The sequence below is a fragment of the Quercus robur genome, chromosome 2 (genome assembly GCF_932294415.1).
Source record: "Quercus robur chromosome 2, dhQueRobu3.1, whole genome shotgun sequence".
NCBI lineage: Eukaryota > Viridiplantae > Streptophyta > Magnoliopsida > Fagales > Fagaceae > Quercus > Quercus robur.
Window position 1 is genome coordinate 65,650,935 of NC_065535.1, and position 25,726 is coordinate 65,676,660.

At 34.5% G+C, this 25,726-nt stretch overlaps 2 protein-coding genes across 2 annotated transcripts; both read left to right on the forward strand.

Moving 5' to 3' along the window:
• Nucleotides 1-1,572: 1,572 nt before the first annotated feature.
• On the forward strand, nt 1,573-7,880 carry LOC126714530 (uncharacterized). The gene is made up of 2 exons (XM_050414716.1): nt 1,573-2,382; nt 7,521-7,880. Exon 1 carries the CDS (start codon nt 1,736-1,738, stop codon nt 2,369-2,371), a length of 636 nt encoding a protein of 211 aa, XP_050270673.1. The 5' UTR covers nt 1,573-1,735; the 3' UTR covers nt 2,372-2,382; nt 7,521-7,880.
• Nucleotides 7,881-21,771: 13,891 nt separating this feature from the next.
• LOC126714531 (protein AUXIN SIGNALING F-BOX 2-like) lies at nt 21,772-25,166 on the forward strand. The gene is made up of 3 exons (XM_050414717.1): nt 21,772-22,842; nt 23,620-24,121; nt 24,206-25,166. The coding sequence occupies exons 1-3, from the start codon at nt 22,388-22,390 to the stop codon at nt 24,977-24,979; spliced, it is 1,731 nt and encodes a 576-aa protein (XP_050270674.1). The 5' UTR covers nt 21,772-22,387; the 3' UTR covers nt 24,980-25,166.
• Nucleotides 25,167-25,726: the final 560 nt, after the last annotated feature.

The following is a 25,726-nucleotide window of genomic DNA, read 5'->3' on the forward strand; positions in this document are numbered from 1 at the left end:
TTAAAATTTTCATTTAAGTCATTCATGTTTAATTTAGCTTTCATATTAGCTTTAGTGCCTAATCCCATTAGTAATTTGGTGACTCTTGGCATTATATAGGTGATATGGTTTAATGAACACCATATCTAACACTTAACAATTGTATTACCAATAGAAATATATGACCTAGCCAATATGAAACAAAAACTAAACATGAAGAGTCAAAATGAAAACAATTTTAATTTTTAAGAACCAAAAATGTACTTTAAGCTTCAAATTAGGAAACAAGGGGGTTTTTTTGTTAAATATTTTGGGGGGGGGGGGGGTGTGGGGGAGCCATTACAAGATCTCATCATGATTGGGTATTTGCAATGAGCATGATTTTAAAAACTGGATTGGACTAGTCAAGGTCGGTTCATTCAGGAACTAGATCATAATCTAGTCTAGTAAAAATTGGGAAGTAGACCCTTTTTCTGATTCTTTGATGATTTGATTTTTAAAGCCATGGTAACAAGGGGTATATGGTATTTTAACTATATGCAATTTCACATGTATATGATTCATTGATGGGTCAAAACCACTGTTTTAAAAATAGGACCGGACCGTTTGGTTCAACCAGGAACTGGAACTAGAATTGCATCGGTCAAAACAGTGAAACCAATAAAAAACCGGTCAAAATTGGGAATTAGTCCCTTATCCAATTCTTTGACTAGTTCGATTTTTAAAACCATGGTCAAAACCCATTCATGCTCAACTCACATCGCCCATGAGCCAAATAAAAATGGGCCAAACCATTCGGCTACAATATAATAGAATAAGGATAGATATAATTTATTTATGAGAAAAGTTAATGTATGTTTTAAAAGATATTAGTTTATAAAATATTGGGATATTTACACTCTTCTCCCTTGATGTTTGGAAGAATAATACTCCACCCAAAACTTAAAGCGAAAAAACACTATCCTCCCTTGATGTTTGAAGAAATTAACATTTCCCTTTGTTTATATTAGTAATTAAATATTCTCAAGTCTAAACTTTTATAATAAGCTTTTTACAAAAGCTTAACTACTATTAATAAAAAAATAACCGATAAATTTAGAATAAAAATGCAAAATTTATCAAGTACCAAAACATTTGCAATGGCAAATCTCTACATAATTGTTGAAAAAAAAAAAAAAAAGCAATACACTTTAATTACGAATTTAAAACAATAAATTTTAATTATGAAATAAGATAATTTTATAAACATGCCCTTGAGTAAAATGTAGATTAGTATACAATACTTTTAATATTAATTTAACAAAGTTTGGTTAATCAAATGTCCAAGGGAAAAAATGTTTTTTCTCTTTAAATTTGGGATGAAGTGTTATTTTTTCAAATCTCAAGGTAGGAGAGTGTAATTACCTCTAAATATATTTTTAAAAATGTTTTATAGAAAGAGGAAAAACAACTGAATTTATTTGATAAATTTTTATATTTTTATAAAAATGGTATCAAATTTTTCTTAAAATTTACCATTAACCAAAAAAAAAAAAAAAAAAAAAAAAAAAAGAAAAAAAAAAAAAAGAAGAAAAAAGAAAAAAAAGAAAGAAAGAAGAATAGTGCGGAGACGATCTGTGCGTTTAGGTCACAGGCACAAAGCCCTAACGGATATTCTCCAACTTTTCGTCTACTACCACTACACAACGCCAAAACCCTAACCTGAAAAAAATTTGAGAGCCCCAATTCTCAAACCCATAACGAAATTTCGAAGCGAATGGTGAAAGCCATGGCTGAAATCAATCACCAAGAAGAAGAACCTACATTGTACCCGAAGCGCAAACCTGATCTCAGCCGCGAAGACAACCCGCTCAAAGCTCAGAAACTCGAGCCTCCTCCTCCTGATACAAAGAACGATTCCTCACTTCCTCTACACAAAAACCACCATCTAGAACCTTCTCCACTCGATTCCTCAATACCCCAACAAAACGACGCCAAATTCGAGTCCAATTTGCTCGCCGAAGTTGAAGATGACGACGACGACGACGATGACGAGGAGGAGGAGGAATACGAAGATGAAGATGAAGACGACGATGAAGATAGTGAGAATGGTGATGAGAAAGCTGTGGTGGACAGAAAGGGAAAGGGGATTATGAGGGCTGACAAGGGCAAAGGGAAATTGATAGAAGAAGAGAATGATGATGATGAGGACGACGATGACAGTGATAGCGATATCGGTAGCGATGTATCGGATGGTGAAAGCGATTTATCGGATGATCCATTAGCGGAGGTGGATTTGGATAACATTTTACCGTCGAGGACTCGGAGGCGGACAGTTCAGCCTGGGATTCACATTGCTAACGATCATCGCAATCACAACAAAAACCATGATGATGGTGATAGTGGTGCTTAATTTCGATGAAGGTTAGTGAAATTTTTAGCTTTAAAAAAAAAGGCTCTTAATTTAGTGCTTTTGGTGCTGATTTATGCGAATTGTTTTGTTTTGGGAACAATGTGGTGAGTGTTGGATTATTGAGCCTTGTTGTAAACTTGCCACCCAAGTTAAAAAAATGTCATGATTTTTCATTTCTTCCTTTAGTCATGAATTTACCACTTTTTGAATTATTTTTATGCATATTGTGTTTGAATTTATATCTGAAAAATGTGCAGGCAGAACTGATTTTGGTAGCATACAATAAATCAATAATTGCGCCATTGGATTTGTTGTTCACCAATGGCAGATCAATTAGAAACCCCAATGGTAAAAACATAGAGTTTATAGAGAAAAATTTCCTTAATTATGTGATACGGTGATACCAAAGGTATATATATATATATATATATATATATGTTTTTTTTTTGCCAACTGAAGCACATCTAAAAATCTAAACAATAAGGCCGAGAGCATTCTAACATCTCAAACAAAACATTGTGTTGAGGATCTTAGTCAGCCCAAAAGTTTTGGGGTTAAGGCTTGACTATTGTTGTTGAAGGGAGGAGTCCCTGTTCATTTGGATGGTGAGCATGCATGTACACGAATTTCCTAATTTCTTAATGAAGGCCATTTAAAGAGAGGGATACATAGAGTTGATTTCATCTTTTCATTTAATTATGCCCACCTTGATGAGATGAAAAAAAAAAATCTTTATATTGCCTGAGTGGCAGTGGTTACCTTGAAACCTTATTTGCTCCAATTTCTTCACAAGGAGTCATATCTATTTGCATATCCATTGTGTTTAGTTTTTTTCCCATTGTCAACGAATACATCTTTCTTATCTAACTTCAAAGGATTTTGACGTTCAACTTTAGTGGGCTCTCTATCGCTACATGGCATACCAACTAACTCTGATTCTTCTTCTTCTTCTTCTTCAACTCATCATGAAATCCGATGTTTGATGGCAGTGCAATTGCTGGATTGTTATGGGATGTAAGGGTGTTATTCAGAACTGACTTAGCACCAAGGGAAAATGGGTTGATGTTAAGAAAATTGTTTAGGCTGTATTTGAGTTGCAAGAGGGACCTACAGCTACTAGTTAGTTAGGATGTCTACCTTCCCATGGTTTTTGTAAAATTGAAAACTAACTACTTTGGTAACTTTTTTAGAATTGAACACCTAGTGTGGAAACAATGTTACAGGGTGCAAGTTTTGTTGGATGTTGGCGTTGGTAATGTTACTATATGACGTATCAGTGATTTTGTAACTTTGGATCAAATTGTAATATAGGATTTAGTACAAAAGTAGAACAATTCTTTATAAACCTATACTCTGAGCAGCAAGTGCAGCACCCTTTTCCGGATGTATTGGATTTCCCATGTATTTCTGGGGACAATGCGGATTGGTTAGAAAAACCTTTCGAGGAATCTGAGGTTTTAGAAGTCATCAAGGAGTTCAATGGGGATAAATCTCCTGGGCCTAACGGTTTTTCGATGGCTTTCTTTCAACCTTGCTGGGGGATTCTCAAAACAGACATCATGGCGGTGTTCCATCACTTCCATGTCACTGGCCAGTTTGAAAAAAGCTTGAATGCAACCTTCATTGCTCTCATTCCCAAAAAAGCCGCAGCTGTGGAAATAAAAGACTTTCGGCCTATTAGCCTTGTTGGGGGAGTTTATAAAATTCTTGCTAAAGTTTTGGCTTCTCGTCTTCACTTGGTTTTAGGCGAGATCATCTCTGCTCCTCAGAATGCCTTTATTCTTAATAGGCAAATTCTCGACTCTGTTCTTATTGCTAATGAGTGTCTTGATAGTAGACTGAAGTCTGGTCAAACAGGGTTGTTATGTAAACTGGACATTGAGAAAGCCTTCGATCATGTGAACTGGAGTTTTCTTACTCTCTTGCTTGAGCGTTGTGGTTTTCCTGATAAGTGGATGCGATGGATCTCTTTTTGTTTATCTACTATTCGTTTTTCTATCCTTATTAATGGTACTCCCCATGGGTTCTTTGGAAGTTCTAGGGGGTTACGGCAAGGTGATCCTTTGTCTCCCTTATTATTTGTTCTGGTTATGGAGGCTGTCAGTAGAATGTTGGATAAGGCGGTCCATGAAGGTCACTTGTTAGGTTTTAATGCAGGTGCTTCTACTGGTAGATCTTTGATGGTTTCTCATCTCCTTTTCGCTGATGATACTCTAATTTTCTGTGATGCTAATATTGATCAACTGCTGATTCTCCGTATGGTGCTCATTTGGTTTGAGGCTGTGTCTGGTCTGAAGGTCAATTTGGGTAAGTCTGAGCTGGTGGCTGTGGGGGCTCTTCATAACATGGATCTTTTGGTGGCTATCTTAGGCTGCAAACAAGGGTCTCTCCCAATGAAATATTTGGGTCTTCCTTTGGGGGCAAAATTCAAAGACAAGTCTATTTGGAATCCAATTCTTGAGAAGATGGAAAGAAAATTAGCAGGCTAGAAAAAATTATATTTATCTAAGGGAGGTAGAGTCACTTTAATTAAAAGCACGCTCTCTAACCTTCCTACTTATTTTCTCTCTTTATTCCCTATTCCTGCCTCTGTGGCCAACCGTATTGCTAGACTTCAGCGGGACTTTCTGTGGGGTGGCCTAGGAGATGAGCCCAAATTTCATTTGGTTGATTGGTCTACGGTGTGTACCCCGCTTTCTTCAGGTGGTTTAGGGATTAGGAACCTGAGAACTTTCAACATAGCTCTTTTAGGGAAATGGCTTTGGAGATTCGGGCAAGAAAGGAATGCTCTCTAGCGTCAAGTGATAGAGGTAAAGTATGGTTGTGATTGGGGTGGTTGGTGTTCTAGCTCTTCCTCTAGTCCTTATGGTGTCAGTTTGTGGAAAAATATTAGCAGGGGGTGGCACTCTTTATCTCGGTTTATTATGTATGATATTGGAGATGGTTCAAAAGTGCAGTTTTGGCTAGATCGTTGGTGTGGGACTTCCTCCCTCGCTGTCCGCTATCCTGATTTATATAGGATTAGCTGTAGCAAAGAGGCAAGTGTGGCGGATCTTATGAGATTCTCCAATGGAGTCCTCCATTGGGAGATTCAGTTTTGTAGGGAGGTGCATAATCGTGAATTGGAAGCTTTCAGGTGCTTCATCAACTCCATTTATAGCACTCCTGTAAGGGGAATCGAGGAGGATAAGAGATTTTGGCTGCCTTGTAAGAGTAAGGGGTTCACGGTTAGTACTTACTACCATCTTCTTGTTGGCCATAGTGAGCATATTTTCCCTTGGAAAAGTATTTGGAAGCAGAAGATCCCCTCTAGAGTGGCTTTTTTTGTCTGGACCGCAGCCTTGGGGAAATGTTTGACTATTGACAATCTAAGGAAAAGAAAGGTTTGCATTTTGGATTGGTATTATATGTGCAAGCGTAGTAGTGAAAGTGTTGACCATCTTTTCCTTCATTGCCCAGTTGCTTCGGAGTTATGGGATATGGTTTTTGGTTTATTTGGAGTGTGTTGGATCATGCCCTCGTCTGTTGTTGGTCTCTTTGCTTGCTGGCAAGGTCACTTTGGTCGCCTCCGCAATGGAGTTATTTGGAAGGTCGTTCCTCTTTGTTTGATGTGGTGTATTTGGAAGGAGAGGAATAGTAGATGCTTTGAAGACTTTGAGCGTGCTATGCCTGACCTCAAGCTTCTTTTCATCCGAACCTTACTTGAATAGTTCTCTGTGTGGAGAAACCATCCTTTTTCTATTTTGGATTTACTTGACTTTTGTAATTTTCGTTCTTGACTTGCTCCCCCATGTATACTTCCTGTATGCTTGGGTGTATCTCTTTTTTATTATCAATGAATTCTTATTACTTATCAAAAAAAAAAAAAAAAAATGAGAAACTATCTTTGAAATATAACATGCTTATGTGGGCCAAAAGAAAAAGGAATTGCATATGCTTGATAGAGCCCAACTGCCCAAGGGGAATAAAAAAGGGGGAGGGGGAGGGAGAGCCAAACCAATATTAGACATTGACATGCACTCTGGTGGGTACTCTGGCTGATTTATCAGTACCAGAGATTTATGCAATGTACCTCCGGAAGAAAATTTGTGGTCTAAAAGTGGGATCCGGCTCCCCTCCCGTTTGAAACCCTCCTGTTCTCACCATTTTTTATTTTGATGAATGACACGTGGCAAAGAAGTAATCTAACGATTAGAAAAACGCCAACACAATCTCTCTATTTTTCTAATCTTCTTTCCCTCACCTCTCCTCTTCTCTCTGCAAATTACCGCCATCGCTTGAGCATGAGAGACCCATCAATGGAAGCTTAATTCAACACAAGATTCCAAAGGAAATCAAATCCAGCAAATCAAATCCAGTACCTCTCTCTAATCTAGATCTTTTACCCAGAAGGACAAGAATTAAAAAGAAAAAAAAAAAGTTGCTATGAAAACAACTTTCCAAATCTATGAATATTAATCATTGTTAAATATAACAGTATAAAAATCCGAAAACAATACCAATATCAATTTATTTGAATCATATAGACATAATATAGTTCACAAAAAAGAGGGAATATTACTACATAGCAGAAGCACTATACCCAACCTCCAACGGTAAACAGTCCCAATTAGCATTTTGGCGCCTATTATCTCCAACTGCAGACCCATCCACACCGACGAGCCACAGTTTGATTTTCTTTGAAATCTGATTTTGAATCATAGCTTGCAGCATGGGTTGCGTTTACAGATGCCCAGTGACGGCGGTAACATTGTAGAGAGAAGAGGACAGCCAAAGAAAGAAAGTAAGATTAGAAAAATAGAGAGATTGAGTTGGCGTTTTTCTATTCGTTAGATTACTTCTTTGCCACATGTCATTCATTAAAATAAAAAATGGAGAGAACGGGAGGGTTTCAAACGGGAGGGGAGCCGGACCCCTAAAAGTGTATATGTTTATTTGTACCTCAATAGATAAACTAGACAATAGCTATGTCTTGGCTTGAAAGATATTGAATGCTTCAACATTTGCACAACTTGGCCATTGATTTCCTTGTTCCCGACCAATCATTTCAACCCCTGTTATGGTTCTATTGCTTTGTCATATGTCATAAAACTCAAGACCATGACAATTCTTTGGAAATATTTTTAATAGAAGAGTGTTTGTGTGCTAGGTCATAATTCCACATGCTTTATGTACAATTGGAAATAGCTTGTGGGGATGAAGCATCAAATCAGAAAGTTCTTTATTATAAATCTTCTATGCTTTTCTTGACACTCCCCAGCATGCCAATGGTGTTTAGAACAAATATCCTCTCTTCCTCCCATAAGTAAGCCAAGAAGGGCGCATCATGGTTCAATCCTTTGTGGGTTTGTGAGTTTTGTATACCATTGAAAAGAAATACACTTCCAACATGCCAGCCTATTTTGCTGGTTATTTCTGTGTTGCATGTAACCTATTACAAGCATTTGGAAATACGAAAAATGTTGTTCAGGTGCAAGCTCAATATATTAATGTTATTAATTAGATGTTATTTTCTTTTATGAGAATGCTCCATCTTTAAATAGGTTGTGGATATAAGGAATATTTCTCTTCTTAATGTCACTGGGAATCCCTAATTAGTAGTAAGACCTTAAAGCATTTGCTGTTCTCTATTTGTTTAATATCACTCTACTATTGACAGTGAACCATTCAGGTCTTCTGTGTCGTGAATGGGATTATCGGTAGTGATTATTTTTAGTAATGCAATTATTAGTATGAGTAGGGAATGTCCTGCCGTCTACCACAACCAGGACTTGAACAGCCGAGTGTTTTAGCTTCTTATTTATCAATGAATCTTGAATATCATCACATAAACTTGATGAAACCTTAAGTGAATGTGTATATAACACTAACAATAAATGTAAGTGATTCATATGAGCTCAATACTATTAGGTGACTTATCAGTCACATATCCAATTTTTCTTTAGGACCTGCTTGCTCAGGTCTTGTCTGGATTTGCTAGCCTAGCTCCGAGCCAGTGCTATGTATGCATGGAATATGTAATTCTAATTCTAGCTTTTGAAGATTCACTGTTGACAACCTACACATGATTTTTCATGTTCAACCTTGTTTTTGTTGTTGTATGTTAAACACCTATTAAGTAGGTCTTGAACTACAACCTTGCCTCTTGTTCTTACATGGAGAGAACATATACCATTTGAGTTAGAATTCATTTGCTCAAATTTATTTTGTGTCAAATTTCTATTACAATTTGGTCGGGTTTGGGAGGGGGGAAAGAATGGAATGGAATAGTCTAGTGTCTATTTGGAGTAGCTTAAATTTATTATTATTTTTTTTTAATACAGAAAATTAGTTAGATAAAAATATAATTGTACTTCAGAAAAAATTCAAGCTTTGAAAAGTTAAATTCATTGGCTTTGAATTAATTAATTGTCATATTTGATTTTAAAAATTAAGTTAGATTTAAATATACAAAAAAAAGTTTTTTATTTTTTATTTTGGAAGAGAAGATAGTAGACTTTATTTATTCAAAATCACTTTGTACATTGGAAACAGTAAGGAGGGCCATTCTTCTATCCAAGGATTCTGTCGACAATTTCATTAGCAATACATCATCTCACATCATTGTTTATGCTATTAATCGGAACATTAAAAGCCCAAATCCAAAAATGGAGAATATTGTAACTTAACAATACTAGGTCTAATATTGTCTTTGAAACCCATTTAGGAGAATCAATATCTTATCAAGGCTTTTGTCGACAATCTCTTTCAAATTGTCAAATTGTCTTCACTAGCAAAAATGGCCAAGAATAAGGAGCTTCCTACTTCTGTGATACTTCTCTGATGGTAACACCTTGTGAGCCTCGCCATAATTGGCAAAGAGTAGACTTGAAAGCCACCTTGTTGAAATCCTAGCCTGTAGTTTGAGCAAAATGCCATACCTGAACCCATTGTTGTGAAAGAGTTACTTGATTTGACTTGACCAACATCACACATTTTTCTTCACAGAGGCAAAACCTTTTCCACATCTCTTCCATGGACGCATCCATGTGTTGGGATTTTTCAACATAGATATAATATTGACCAAAAAGAGAAAGGAAATAGGAGGGCAAGGAAATACAAATACCAAAACAGAGAAATAAAATTAATGCTGGAACTGTCTTCAATTGAAGTTGGGCCAGAATTTAATATTTTTCTCTCACACAACATGCAGTTCAATTGGGTCTGGTCCTAGTTGGTGATGAAATAAAAAGTGTACCCTGTGATAATTAAAGCCCAATAAATGTCTCATACCTTCGGCTAAAGATTTGCCACCACATCTCTAACGTCGACAAAGATATGGAACAAAGAAAATAAAAAGGGCCCCTAATGTTCCCCACTTGATTTCTATTTCACTGTGGTGTTTCAACTCAACTTGTGGCCTCATTAGTACAAAAAATTTAATCCCTTTGAGGAAGTACCTTATCTCAAACATTTCAGTGCTAGTGCACTATCATGGTCGAAATTGCTTTCTTTAAAAAAAAAAAAAAAAAAAAAAAACACTCAGAAACTTCATTAAAAACAAATGACTTACATGTGGGTTGTGTTGATTTCTAATCATGTACAGTCCCAATTTTCTCAAAACCCTGGACCAGCTGACATGAGCACCATAGATTTTGCATATTGCGGGATTTACCTTTTTTCCTCCTCTTCATCAAACAAGAGAAGCTGACATCAAACCGACCACTTATGTGGTCCTTTTAATCTTCTTCACCCCACCTTTCATTTTCCTTGCCCTTCTTTGGAGACCACGACCATTTGTCTTTGGTGACTTGGGAGTACTCTAGTATGCTATGGAAATGTGACACTTATTTCATTTGGGACCGCATTTTTGGCTAAGGAAAGTGATAAAATTTTCGTCTCCCTCTCTCACACCAAAGTTTTTATCAACCATGTCTTATCACACGCCTCATAAGTCATATAAACACAGGACCACGGTGCATCTTCATGCGTTATGATGAAGCATGCAGCTCTAAAATTTTGAGTTCCCAATTCAATTTTTGGTGCCAATACTTGCCAAAGGTCTGTTGCGTAACATGAAATTGTGTCCCCATAAATTAATAATGTATTAATCATCCAAAAGTCCATGTCATGGAAAATCGAAATTTCTTGTTGATAATTGGGGGAGTCATTTTTCGGATTTCGAATCTCAATATAGTAGTAGTAGTTAGATGACCTTTAATATTTTTCAAATCTTCATAAACTTCACATGGTCGCAATTTTTGTTAATCATTGAATGGGCATATGAAGATGGAAATGATCATGACCTCTGTTAAAGAATATTTTTCCCTGCCTTTCACTTTCAATTATGTTCTTCCCCTTGTAATTATATGCAAGTGGAGCCATAATTATATTTGATTTCCACTCTTTTTTAGGCCTAACCACTCCCTCTTTGAATGCAAATTAGGATCCTCTTATTGGATAAATTTGTCGTTCTTTGTATTAACGTCATCTCTTGTTACGTATTTGTTGTTGATTTGTGGGGGTAGTAGCCTAATACCAACAAAATTTGACAGGCTAGAATCACTTTCCCACTTCATTAATTTAATCCAAAAGCATTCTTAATGCACATGAAATTCATATTTAAACTAATTGAGAACAATATTCTTGCTAATAACTTGTGGGACTTTATAAATGTAAGGCAGCCAAAAAAAACCTAGCCTAGTTTTTTCTAAGCTGAGTCTTAGCCTTTAAAGCTCTTTCTAGATCTTAAAATTAAGCTTGTTTATTTTGATGAAAAAGAGTATTAGTCAATTTCCAATTGGCCCATAAGACAGCAACGTTGACATTCCAAATGTTTCACGTCCACTTTTCTTGCTCCCAAGCACAAATATTACACTTTATAAAGGGGTGGCATTTGGAATTGAAATGCAATAATGTTCTTAGACCCAGCTATATATATGCCAAAGCTCATTCAGGTTAAAAGGTGCCAAAACAAAACGGCTCGGCATGGCTCATATATACAGCTCCCCGTGAGTTGTGAACCATGTTACGGCATTGAATAATGCTATGCCATAGCAAAGCAATACAAGTCACAAGGGGTTACCCCACCATCACATGGCTACCGATGCTCCTCTTGAACGGTCCACAGGACCTTGGACTTTTTGAAAACATGAAAATTTTTATCGAAAAAGAAAAAGGGGAAAAAAGCAAAGAAGAAGATAAGGTTTGGAAAATTTTGGAAAACAAGCATTAAAAGTTCGAGGAAAATCTTGTATCCATTATATGGCAGAATTTTTAGCCCTTGCATGTCATGCCATATAAAACAAAATATCAGCCACCACAAAGAGAATTTAGTGAAGGTCTAAGACAGGTGTCCTTGGCCACATATTGCGACTCCAAATAATACATGCAATGCTATGAATGATTTGCCTAACCCAAGGTTTTTGTTTCTGCAAAGCCTTGGGAAAATAATCATACACACTCACAAATGAAATTTAAATTATTCTTTTTGTTTTTTTTTTTTTGAGAAAAAAAAAATCAATTGAGTTAATTGGAACACATGTTAGAATATTCATGTGTGAGTGATGTGGTTAATTTAATGTTGAAGCATCATACAGGAGATACTAATGACAAGAATAAATGAATTTTTTTTAGAACAAAAAACAAGAATAAATGGTTGATATAACATAATTGAATCAAAACCCATAAATTTAAACTTTGGGTTAAGTGGAATGACTTCCTTTAGAGTTATCATGGCTTTTGAGTGAAATTTTGTATTAAAATTGCATTTTCTCTCCCTTGTATGTTTTTTTCTATTAAAAAAAAATGGTAAAACTTCTACTTTTAGAGGTATCTCGTCACCATGGCAAACCTTAGCCAGATGGGTTCTGAATTGGACGCAAGCATGCCTCAAAGCATATTGCCGGATATTCCCATTAAAAAAAATGCAGGATATGGGTTATCATCTCAGCATTGGTCACAAATATTTATTGACATTTATCTATGGTCCAGATCCAAACAATGACAAATTATGACCATAAAAAATCCAAAATTTTCATTTCTTTGAACGTTCTTTTAAAAGAAATTTGGAATATGATGATATGTGCCTTCTCCTTATCCCGTAGAAGTTACCTATGTTTTAAGCCAATATGCCACAAATTATTGTCACAACTCACAAGGATTGACTGGTGCCTAACTTTGCAAATTGCATTACAGGCAGACCAATTTCCGCGAAGGGTTCAATCACTAGTACCCAATTTTCCACTCAAAGTAGCTCACCCAAATTCTTCATTTTCAGCAACTTCTTTTACATAAAAAATAAAATTAATTAATTTATCATTTACAAATTGTTGACACTTAATGTACAGCACACCCTTTACCAAAAAAATCTATATGCAATACGCCAAAGAATATAATATCTAAATAATCTGAAAGTTATCCTATCCCTTTCTTCTTCTTCTTCTTTTTTCCTTTGCACTCAGTTTTCTTCACCAAATTGAAAAAGAAAAAGGAGAGAAATTAATCAATTATAGTTGTTGCTGCGGCTGACAAAATTGACCATGCCCGTGATGAACAATTAGGTTTAGGAATGGTTGGAATCGTGACAATGGTTTAGAATAATTGTTGTGTTATAGAAAAATGACAAAATGTATTTCATTGAAGACTAATATTGTCAGTCAAGAAAGGGAATCCCACAGAAAGAAAGCCTAGCCTAGGTGAGAAAAACCCTTTCTTATCTCATTCCTTGCAGGTGAAAAAAAGTCCAAAGCAACTAGGCATTGCTCATCCTTCCAACATGCTATACAACTTGCAGTGTGGTTCTTGTTGTTTCTTTTGACTTATCAGATTAATCTGATTATAGGCCAGAGGAGAGAGAATTGATGCTCCATTGTGACTGTGACATCGCAAAGTATGTGTTGTTTGAAGCATGCAATGCAACCGTTAACCTAGAAAAGAGGGAGATAGAAGAGGTGTGTTACTTCGTTAGATATCAAAGAACCGTGAGAATTCAAACGCGCTATGATCCCTGGTAGCTAGAAGATAGCAAATCTAGAGATAGCTTATTTGTTGAGATAGTGGAGGTTTTGATACCTATTTGTTATTTATGTAGTTATCAAGAATAATGGGTATACGGTATATATATGCAAAATATAGAAACAAATATTTATATAATTTGGCCTATTCACGAGCAATATCCAGGAAAAAGTTCCATTAAGAAAATAAGAAGATTACAAAAGTGTGTGAGAGAGAGAGAGAGCTTAGGTTTGCTTTAGTCATGGTGCACAATTCAAAACCAATTAACATTTGTATGCATGTGAGTTTTTTCATCAATGTGGCTCACAGATTGTAAGAGGCTCGTTACTTGCGTACTCCTGTAACATAAGATATTTTTTCAATTAAATAAGAGATGAAAAAGGTCAAAAAGCAGTTTTTTAAAATTATTTTTTTTTTAAAAACACTGTTTGATGGCTATTGAGTATTGAGAAAAGAAAAAAAAAATTTGGGGTGGGGGGGGGGGGGGGGCCTCATAGGGCCAATCAGCCAATTCTTTATTTTGGGGACAACTCTTATTGGGGGTCACATCTTAGGATTTAGATTTTAGAGATAAGTTTAACAAACATGTAAAATAAAAATGAGAAATGTAAATATCAGTTTTTTTTTTAATAGTAAATATCAGTTTCAGTGAAACAACTTTTTTTTTTTTATAAATTTATGGAACAGTTGAATAACTTTGGTGTCCTTTATATATATAAGCATTAGCACTGATTCAAATATATATATATATATATATATATATATTCAATCATTATAAAAATATATTAAAGAAACTAATTTTTTATAACATGGTATTGTTAATAACTTTTTATTTATAAAGTTTGTACTTGAGTTACTCTTTGGAATTTAAAAAAATAAGCATAAGTTTTAGATATTTTGAAAGTAGTTTTAATTTTTAAATTGATTGGATAGGTATAAATAAGATGGATACTTACACAATTTTTTTCTTCACATAGACGTTTACACAAAGAATATTAGTACAATAAATATTAGTACCTAAGGTATTTATATCTAAGTTTTAGTTTTTTTTTTTTTTTTGAGAAACTAAGTTTTAGTGTTTTATCCATTAATAATGTGTAATTGGGTAATTCAAGGACAAATATGAACTGTCATTTATGAAAAACTTTGGAAGTTACTATCTTTTGCTTTATATATCAAGGGAAGTTGGTATATTGTTTTTTTAAAATTTAGTTTGAGACATATGACACAAAATTAATATAAATTAACTTGAGCTTCCACTTTAGTGTAAATGAAATGATCTCATATTCTAAATCAAAAATTGAAAGCAAAAAAAAAAAAATTAAAGATAAGAATGGAGACAAGCATAATTACTCATGGGGTGCGAGATAAGGTGGGGGCACGCATTAATTTGTACATCCAACCTATAATTGCTATTTGCTAGTTCTATGAAAGGTGCACCAACTCATAATTAGTGAACTATTTAAATTTACGGCGAAATTTCGTCTCAGCAGCTTGATGGGTTAGTTCAGAAAAGCATGGAAAACAAATACCATTATGTTGCAATGATCAAAAGTCATGCAAATGCAACTACTCCTTGAGACACCTCACACCTACTACTACTGGAATTTCAACTAGGAAAAACGTTCCCAAGTTACTACTACTATTCATGTTTTGACATTTTTTTAGTTGGAGGGAAGGTATAGACCCTAAGGATACATAAAATTTCAAAGGGAAATAGTTTTCGATATTAATATTTTGGGAGAAAAAGGGTGGGTAAAATGAACGTATGGCATTCAGTCAATGTGATACCTGATTAGGAATAACGCAGATATTAGATAATAATACTCTTGAAAACTAATTGGTCTTTGCATAAATCATCTACCCGAGCAATCTTGTAGCAAGACTTGTCAAGGCTCATTTTTTTGTGTTTTTTTGTTTCTTTTAGAAAGAATCACACACAAGGGAGAGGGAGGTATTTCTTTTTCTTTTTGGCTCGATCATATACACTTTGGTGTTTGATGACAATTGACTCTTTCATTGCAATGAAAATAACTCTAAAAGTTAAGGGTCATAAGCATATATGTGGAAAAAAGATATGCTGCCATGCATATAAGAAAAAAGTATAAATTATCAAGTCAATTATCATACAAAAAGCATTATTTGAAAGTGGATGTGGATTAAAAAGAAAGGGATGAAATCGCAAGGAAATCACCTCAATCGACCTAACAAGCTTAGCTGCTATCACCTTCTTTTTTGCAAGGAACAAAAAATCCATCAATGTAACTAGGGCTGACCCAAGTTGGGGTTTTCGCCAAAGATACTTCAATGGCGAAGTTAGAGTTATAATGTCTTGTAGATTGAAACTCTCAAGCTAACAAGGATGAATCAAATAAATAAAAGAAAAAAATGCATACATTAGCTGCATATGAGAGACATGTTCAATCATATTTACTGTGATTGAAAGTTGGTGAGACACGATAAATACTGATTTGAAAGATACTTCAATGGCGAAATTAGAGTTATAATGTCTTGTAGATTGAAACTCTCAAGCTAACAAGAATGAATCAGATAAATAAAAGAAAAAAGGCATACATTAGCTGCATATGAGAGACATGTTGAATCACATTTAATGTGATTGATAGTTGGTAAGACACGATAAATACTGATATGAAAGGAAGTGAGTAGTGTTCACCAAGCTCTTCATTTGAGGACCAAAAAAAAGGAGATGTTCCCTTGGGCACATGGTTAAGCTTTTCAAGGTGTATAGTTTGTGTGATGGCAAAGCTAGTCGCTTGAGATTGTAATGGAAGTTGAGCATTGCAAAGGTCATTCCAAATATATTACATGTGTTCGGTCTAGACTCTAGAGTCCTCTTGGACATTACATCCTGTTAGATCTTAGCCTAGAGTTTCACGTGTCAGAACTAAGGTACAACTTAGGAGCCCTTTGGAGCTAAGTCCTGGGTATGATAAGCCTAACTCAAACTGTGGGCTTGTTGGATGCAATCTTCTCCAATATTTTATAGATAATTAACTGGACTAGCTCTTCGATTTTTGACTTTTATTGATTTATTTTCTCCATATGATGTAATACTTGTTATGAGAGAATAAACTTTTGACCCTTAAAGTTTGAGGTTGTTTTTATTTTGGCCCATGTTTGACTCTATTTTTATATTGACAATGTCATCCATTTCATTAGAACTTGGAAGTGTATAATATGATTTTTTGCCTACAATAATAAAATTCGAGAGAGTGTATTTTTTACCCTTAAAGTATATTTTTGATCTTTAAAGTTTGGGGTTGTTTTCATTTTAGCTCATATTTGATTCTGTTTGTATATTGGCAATGTCATCCATTTTCGTTAGAACCTGAAAGTGCAGAATATGATTTTTTTGCTTACAACAAAATTCCTGCATTTCACAACCTTTTAAAGCTAGTATTTCTTGAATTAGTTAAATATAAAGGACACTTGATGGTTAGATTACCAACAAAGATAAACGACAATGTTATAATGATAACGAAATCAAATACGAAGGGTTAATATGAAAATTTTGAAACGTAAATGGCAAAAATTAAAATAACTCTAAACTCTACAATTTTACATATAAGTAGTGCACTTTAATAAATATATACTGAAATCAATTTTTTACTTTTTTATTTTTTATTTTTGGGTTAGAACAAAGTGAACAGTGAAGTACTTTGGCATTTGCTTAATTTTCTGGCGGTGGAATCTCAAAAGTACCTTTGATCTTCAAGTGAAAATCTTTTTGACTTGTGGGCTAGGGTGATACCCAAGAAATGTATAGGAGCTAGCACCGTTCATCAAAAAAAAGGGGCTAGCACCAATTTCTATTATAAATTTTGGCAAAAAGATTTAATCAAGTAGATTCTAATAAAAGAGAGATTTTTGTAGTTAGAGAATATTTTTGTTTCTTTTTCTCTCTTTTAATTAGCCTTGGAAAATTGAGATGTGTAACAGGTCACATCAGCGGCAAAAGTTTTGCACTAAAAAGTTAAGACCCCACTTCATTTATTTGGTTACCCATAATGTAATTTTGCTTTTACAAGCAACTGAGCAAGAACACAGTTGAGAAGCATTATTGTTTTTTGTTAATTTGTTACTAATAATATTCTTTTTCTTTTTTAGGGGCAGTAAGTATAACTTTTCCTTTTCCATACTTGTTATTTTTTGCAGTACGGAGAAAAAGTTTTCCTGTTGAAATTGAAAACGTGGAAAAGCAAGTTTTTCAAATGGCAGTTGAAACTTGAAAGCAAACTGATAAAGCATGGCAGTTGTCCAATCTTCTCACTCGGAGTATTACTAGCCATGATTGCTGCTAACTCTGGTAAACTTATCCCACATCTTAGCGTGAGTTTAGATTAGATTATAAATAAAAGTTATTTCACTAATTAACTTATTTTTATTATTATTTATTAATATTATTGTACTTTTTTATATTATTTATAAATTTTATTATACTATTTTAATTTATTTTTATTTTTATTTACAGTACTTTTAGTAATAATCTTTCAATTTCTACAAAATAAACAATATCCAAATACTTTTGGGGGGGGGGGGGGGGAATGACAAACACAACCCTTACAGAATAAAAAAGAAATATGGAAATTACATTTCACAGTTGTAGAACCAACTGTTATGTTGTTACCTCTTTTATATTAAACCCTTCAGGGACCAAGGGAGACCCCACAAATTTGCCTTAAAAATATGTGCAAAATTTTTAAAAAAAAAAATTAAATTACATTTAATCCTCTCTCAATAATAAGTTTCTCAAAACAAAAATTTATTAGATCAAAAATACCCTAAAAATATAAAAAAACCAACTAGCTTTCACCTATGCCCCGCCTAAAATAAAAATAAAAAGGACTAAATTTAAGTGGTTTTATACCATATTGAGGTGTTGAATGCCTCACGAAATGTTGGAATTAATTTTATTTAAAAAAATTGGATACATTTTATAATGACTTTGTTTTCTTGACCATAAAACGCTTAAACATTAGGATTGGGAATTATATTCTTTTTGTCCTTTTATTTTTATTAGTTATATTATTTACTAAATTTAGTTATAAGAATGATTTATCCAATTTTTCTATATATATAGAAAATGTAGTTTAACTTTGTTCGTATGTATATAATTAAGATAATAAAGAAAAACAATTATGTTTTGAAAATTATCTCCATTTTCTTTATATTGTATGTAGTTTTGGTAAGTAGCGACTAGCGTCAATATGAATGTGCCATTTTTTTTTTATCAATTGTTTGGTTTTTTTGTCTTCTCAAAGTTACATTTTTCTTTTATCATTTTATGATTCTCAAAGTTGATTTTTTTTTTTTTTTTTTTTTTGGTTCTCAATAATAATATTATTAATATTATTATTGTAGGGATAAAGGCTCAAAACTATATATTGGGCTTTGGACCTTGACCGAGGACGTTGGTTGGTCTGAGGACGAATAAACAGTAGTGAGGGTGTTAAGCTTAGAGTCCCATGGGTATATGGCAAATGGAAAGGTTGGGGGAGATGGTTCGAGGAGTAGTACCTCCTCAGATAAACGTAGCATAGACCAGAGGTGTATCCTATCGCTCAAAGTGACCTTCCAAGAAGTTTCACTGATAGGGACGTGAATTATGAACGTACAGGAGGAATGGAAGCTCAGAAATATCTAAGAGAAAGCTGTTACCACCGCATTGAATGCTCTGTAGCTAACTCTCTAGCCGCATCAATGAGGAAGTGATATTTGAACAGTATTTTTCAGCCTTACAGCTACCTCCAAAGAGTTCAGGAAGGGGCTGATAGGACAAGTATTAACACCAACCATCTAGCCTGCACGTGGAGGGTAGAGATGAAAGGGGAAGATAGTATTTAAAGAGAAGGAGGCAATGAGAGTTGGTGATCGAGAAATCAAGAGAAAAACTCTGTAGCAATTAGGAAACAGACTTGTAATCAAACTTAAGATAAATATAAGAGAACTGATCTCCTCGGACTGTGCCGAGGACATTTTCTTCAGCTTAAATCAATCTTTCTTTCTATTCTTGTCTTTTGGACCCACTTTCTACAAATTAATTGTTTTGGGTTTTTTGGACCTGGGTTCATCAATCCTTTGGGCTGAGAACCAAATTGGGTCCTTACAATTATTATTATTATTATTATTATTTGTGTTTGAATTAAGATGCCAAATAGGATATGAACAACATGATTTTATTTATATAAGAGAATGTATTGTAATCTCTGACTTTAGAGTAAGAGAAGTTATAAATTGTACAACTTGATAGATGATTAACTTGCATTGTATTAAGAAATAATTATTATCTTTTTATTTATATTTCATTAAGATTTAATAGACATAAGTTTTATATTTGTATAGCTCTTATTATTAAACTATGAGATTTTATTTTCATACTCTAACTCCCAAAAGAAAATTTCCTGACTCTATCTCTATTCACAATATTGACAAAATAGAGAACTCTAAATATTCTTATTAAAAGGGAAAGCTTCGTGTTTTCTTACTGTATTTATTATTATTTTGTATCTAAATATAGTTATTTTTTTTAGTTACAAAACAAGGTACTGTCTCTCTTTTTTTTGGCAAAGGATTTGGACAGAACTTAACCCTTTTAAAATTTTAACTTCTTCACTTAATTTGGATAAAATCCACGTGAAAGATTTCATGACTCTAACACTAATTGCACCTTCGTTATCAGTCATTGATCAATCAGAACTTTGAACCAAACAAATTATTTAAAAAAATAGTGAAATTATATTTTACCCCCTAAACTATACTCCTTTTACAATTACTGCCCTTAACTATAAGAATATACCCTTTACCCCTTTAAACTATATCCCTTTTACACTTATCCCTTGAACTATAAGAATGTATACTTATTCCCTAAACTATTATGTATAAAATATGGTGCAAATGTAAAGTATTACACGGGTAATAATTTAGGATGGTAAATACGTATGCTTATAGTTTAGAAAACAAGTGTTATGCAGGTAATAGTTAGAGGGAAAAGATTGTACAATTTAGGAGAAAAAAAAAAAAAAAAAAAACCACCCAAACAAATTATTCATCACTTCATGATTGTTCTATACACCTAGTATTGCTCATTTATGGCCAATACAAACTCAATTAATTTTTGTGAAATGTTTATAGCCTTGCTATTAGCTTTAGACTTATCTAATTTTGTTTCCTATCGTACTGTTAGAGTTGATGCAAGATCAAGATCTGACACTAGGACAGCTATTTAAGTTAAAAAAACAAAGAAATTCAAATAAGAAAAAAAAAAGAAAAAGAAAAAAAGAAAAAAGAAGAAGGGAATATTGATGGTTTCAAATTATCAGTATGCTTGATTCAGAAACATACTACTGCTCCTACTTCTACCAGTGTCTACAGTCTACTACAACTCAAACTGTCAAGCATCATTGGTGCATTATTCCCAAACCCCATTAACCAACTACCCTGCGAGGCTCTGGCCAATCAGAGAAGCAACCATTCCCATATTCAAAGCCAACTGCATTATATATGTACGGTCAAATGGTTGATTAGGAATAGGATAACATGAGCAAGCGAGCAAGTGATGCAATTAAATAACGTGTGGACTTATAGGTACATAGGTACAACAATTAACACACTGAATTCATCATTTTTCTCTGTAGTACAAACAGACATCTTTATTATGGTTCCGTAACTCAACATTATTTCATATTTACAAACCGCATTTATAGCGCTCTCTTAGATTTTGTCAAAATCTTTTTTTTTTTCTTTTCTTTTCTTTTTTTACTTTCCTTACTGAAACTGAAATTTCCTAATCATTAAAAAGAGCCATGATTCGAGTTATCCACATCTAAAAAATGAATTTAAGAAAAGAAGAAAAAAAAAACCCATAAAGTAAAAGTGAAAAAAAAAAAACAAAAATCTCTGACATAAAATAGTTTTAACTATGAGAGTAGAAAATACAAGTACTCGCCTTTATTAAACGACAGCGCATAGAGTAGGGCAAAAAGATGCTTCACATGGAAGTGTCTCTTTCAAAGGCGGCGAGTTTACCATACTCGCCGTAGTAGAAATAAATATATGTAAATGTATTGTATGGTATTTTGGTAATTTTGGTCCAAAACCAGTGTCATTTACCTGACAGACCATTTACTGATCCCTTTAGTAAGACTTTGGCAGAGAGAGGGGGGCTTGCTCTTCGAAACAAGTGATAAGGACACATGCATGTTCACCCATTCAACGGTCAAGATTCCATTATTTTATTATCGAGTCCATGATGACCGTTGGATCGAAAAACTTAACCAACCATGGTTAAACAATTTGGGGTTAAGACACTAACCATGGTTAGTTAGCTCTAAGCTCTTGGTTCCTCTCTCTGACTCAGAGTTAAGCTTTAACACGAGGCTCTCTGTTTGGTATGTGTGTGTCTTTGAGATACAGAGAAACTCACATATAGAGATAATATATAGAGAGAGAGAGAGTGAGTTTTTTTTGAGAGAGAGAGAGAGAGAGAGAGAGAGAGAGAGAGAGTAGGGATTTTTTTCTTTTTAGCTCTCTCTCAGTTTTTAGAATCATAAGGTTTCGATTTAGTCAAGATTTTATGAGATTCTGAGATCTACGAATTTTGATTTGTTTTGCTAAGTTATTTGTTTTTGTTTTGTTTTGGGTTACTATTTTTATTTTTTGTTTTTCATCGCTGCAATCATCACTTACTTGATTTCAAAGATGATCACTGAGGAGAAAACATTTTCTTTTCATTTCTCTCCCACGTTTTTTCTCGAGAAACTTTGATTTTTATTTTTTCTTTCCATCACTCTTTCTTTCTGTCTCTCTTTCTTTGCAGATCTAAGCTATGTGAGAGAATTTCCAATTAAACCCACTTCAGATCTACTCTATCTCATGTAGATCTCAGCTCATTTCCAACAAGATCTCTCAAAATCCTCCATTTTTTTTTTTTTTTTACTTTCCCTGAAAGTTAATATTATTTTTTTCGGGGAAAATTGTGGGTGTTGGATTGGATGTTAAACGATGATGAATTATTTTCCGGACGAGGTTTTAGAGCACGTGTTCGATTTCGTAACATCGCACAGAGACCGAAACGCAGTGTCTTTGGTGTGTAAATTATGGTACAGAGTAGAGAGATATAGCAGGCAGCGAGTCTTCATAGGAAACTGCTATGCAATCAGTCCAGAGAGATTGATCGCCAGGTTTCCTGGGGTAAAAGCTCTGACTTTGAAAGGGAAGCCTCATTTTGCGGACTTCAATTTGGTTCCTCAAGATTGGGGAGGCTATGTGCAGCCATGGATCGAAGCTTTGGCTAGAAGTCATATTGGGTTGGAGGAGCTTAGGTTGAAGAGGATGGTGGTTTCAGATGAAAGCCTCGATGTTCTTTCTCGCTCTTTTACAAATTTCAAGTCTTTGGTGCTTGTTAGCTGTGAAGGGTTCACCACCGATGGCCTTGCAGCTATAGCTGCTAATTGTAGGTAAGAAATATTCTTTCTTGTTTTGGTTTTCTGGCATAATTTTGCTATATTTGCTAATTTTTGACTATGAGATTCCAATTGTTATAAATGGGTTTCTTTGACTGGGTCTTAGACTTGTTGATTGTTGATTTTTGGTTTGTATAGAGTATGATAGTTTGTTTTTGTTGCTTTCTTAATTATTCTGCTAAGAGAAGGGTTATGTCTTGTTTTAGAGAGTTTCTTTTTAAAGCATTTTTATTATATTATTTGTCTTTAGTTGATGTTGGGTTATGCTTCTTATTAGACAGTTATGTGGCTAGTAGCTAACTAAAGAAAGTTAAATTGCACATCTGTTGAAATGTTTTGTGATTGTCTTTGAAGTCTACCCAGCAGGTATGGTTATATTCCTTGTGGGGTGAACTGTGGTTTGGGTAAAATCTTTATGTGCAACTATGCCCTGACTTCTCAATGTAAATAGTTAAGCTAATATCTTTTTAAGTTGTCTATTAGCGTGTGCTGTGTTGAATATGGTTAGTCTAGGATTCGTTGGTTTTGGATTAAGATTGAGTTTATGAGCAGTGTTTCTTAACAGTAGTATAATAGCTTTTTGGTCTTGATATTTCGATTGTAATATTTTCTCTTTGGAGGTTTCTGGTTGAAATTGACTGGCTGGGAGGTTTAAAGAACTTGATGATTATAGGATATATTATGTGATAGATTTTGTTATGCTGATTGCTGAGAGTTGGTAGGGAGATTAGTCCTTTTAACATCCTATTTCTACTCGTTTGTTTCTTGCAGGTTTCTTAGGGAGTTGGACCTGCAAGAAAATGAAATTGAGGAAAAGAAAAACCACTGGCTTGGCTGCTTCCCCGACAGTTGCACATCACTAGTCTCCCTGAATTTTGCATGCTTAAAAGAAATTAATTTAGCAGCTCTTGAGAGACTTGTAGCAAGAAATCCTAATCTTAAGAGTTTGAAGTTGAACCGTGCAGTGCCTCTTGAGGCACTTCAAAGGATTTTGATGCGAGCACCTCAACTAGTGGATTTAGGAACAGGATCTTTTGTCCTTGATCGTGAATCTGATGATTCTGAGACCTACAGAAAACTGAGGACAACCATTCTGAAGTGTAGATCAATTAGGAATTTGTCAGGGTTTTTAGAGGTTGCTCCTCACTGCCTGCCAGCCATATATCCTATTTGCGTGAACCTAACCTACTTGAACCTGAGCTATGCTGCAGGGATTCATGGTTCTGAGCTAATCAAGCTAATTCGCCTCTGTGGGAAACTTCAGCGCTTATGGGTATGATCTTTTAAACCTGGTCTGACTGATGCTTACTTTCTTCTTTTATATAAATCAATGACATAGTTTTCATAATTACTTCAGATTTTGGATTGTATCGGAGACAAGGGACTGGAAATTGTAGCTTCAACTTGTAAAGACTTGCAGGAATTGAGGGTTTTCCCATCTGATCCCTTTGGGGCTGGGCATGATGCTGTAACAGAAACTGGCCTGGTTGCTATATCCAGGGGTTGCCCAAAGCTTCATTCATTGCTGTACTTCTGTCAGCAAATGACAAATGCTGCTCTCATAGCTGTAGCTAAGAACTGTCCAAATTTTATCCGCTTTAGGTTGTGCATCCTTGACCCTACAAAACCCGACCCTGTAACCATGCAGCCACTAGATGAAGGTTTTGGAGCAATTGTTCAGTCAAGCAAGCGTCTTCGGCGATTGTCACTCTCTGGCCTTTTAACTGACAAGGTTTTCCTTTACATTGGAATGTATGCAGAGCAGCTTGAAATGCTTTCTATTGCATTTGCTGGCGAAAGTGACAAGGGAATGCTGTATGTGTTGAATGGGTGCAAGAAGCTTCGCAAGCTTGAGATCAGGGACAGCCCCTTCGGGGACATGGCACTTCTAAGGGACGTGGGAAAGTATGAGACAATGCGATCCCTTTGGATGTCGTCCTGTGATGTAACTCTTGGAGGCTGCAAGACACTTGCGAAGAAGATGCCAAGGCTTAATGTGGAGATAATAAATGAAAATGACCAGATGGAATTTGCCCCTGAGGACAGTCAAAAAGTAGAGAAGATGTACCTGTATCGAACACTGGTCGGGCCAAGGAAAGATGCGCCGGAATTTGTGTGGACTTTGGTGTAGGTGCATTGGGCTATTTATTTTCTTGTTATCATGTAGTTGTACTTTATTTAGGCCAACTGATTAATGGATTTTAGCTCGACGATGAGTTAGTTGAGTTAGTGTTCTGTTATTGTTTTATTTACAAGAGATTTCGCATTTGTAATTTTTGTTATTATAAATAGATTGTGTTAGAGCATTTCCTGCAAAACTCTCTATTTTAGTATAAAAACTTATTTTTTGTATTTTATATATTCATTTTTAACACATTTTAAATCATATTATCTATTTTAAACTCTATTTAATTAAAATATTAATTTTTTTTTTATTTTTTTAATCATACAATTTACACAACTATTATTTACAATCTGAAAGTTCAATTAGTGTATAAAAACACAATGAAAGGTTAGACCTTCATTAACAAAATTACCAATTCAAGTTTTATGACAAACGATAAGTGTGCGGAACATGAATGAGCTTAATACAGAATTGATAAACAATTTAAACCAAATAAAATTACATCCACAACAGAAATTAAATGACAAAGATTAAGGGAAGAGAGATATAAATACAAGGACAACACACGATATGTTATTGAAGAGGAAACCGAAACTCTCGACGTAAAACCTCTCCGCCGCCCTCCAAACGATAAGTAATCTATTATAAAATGTAGTTGGGATATATGAATAGTAATAGACCCTCCAAGTCTAATTTACCCAGTATACCTAAGTCCTCCAAACTTCTTGCTCCAACGAGGTTGCGCCGAACCTA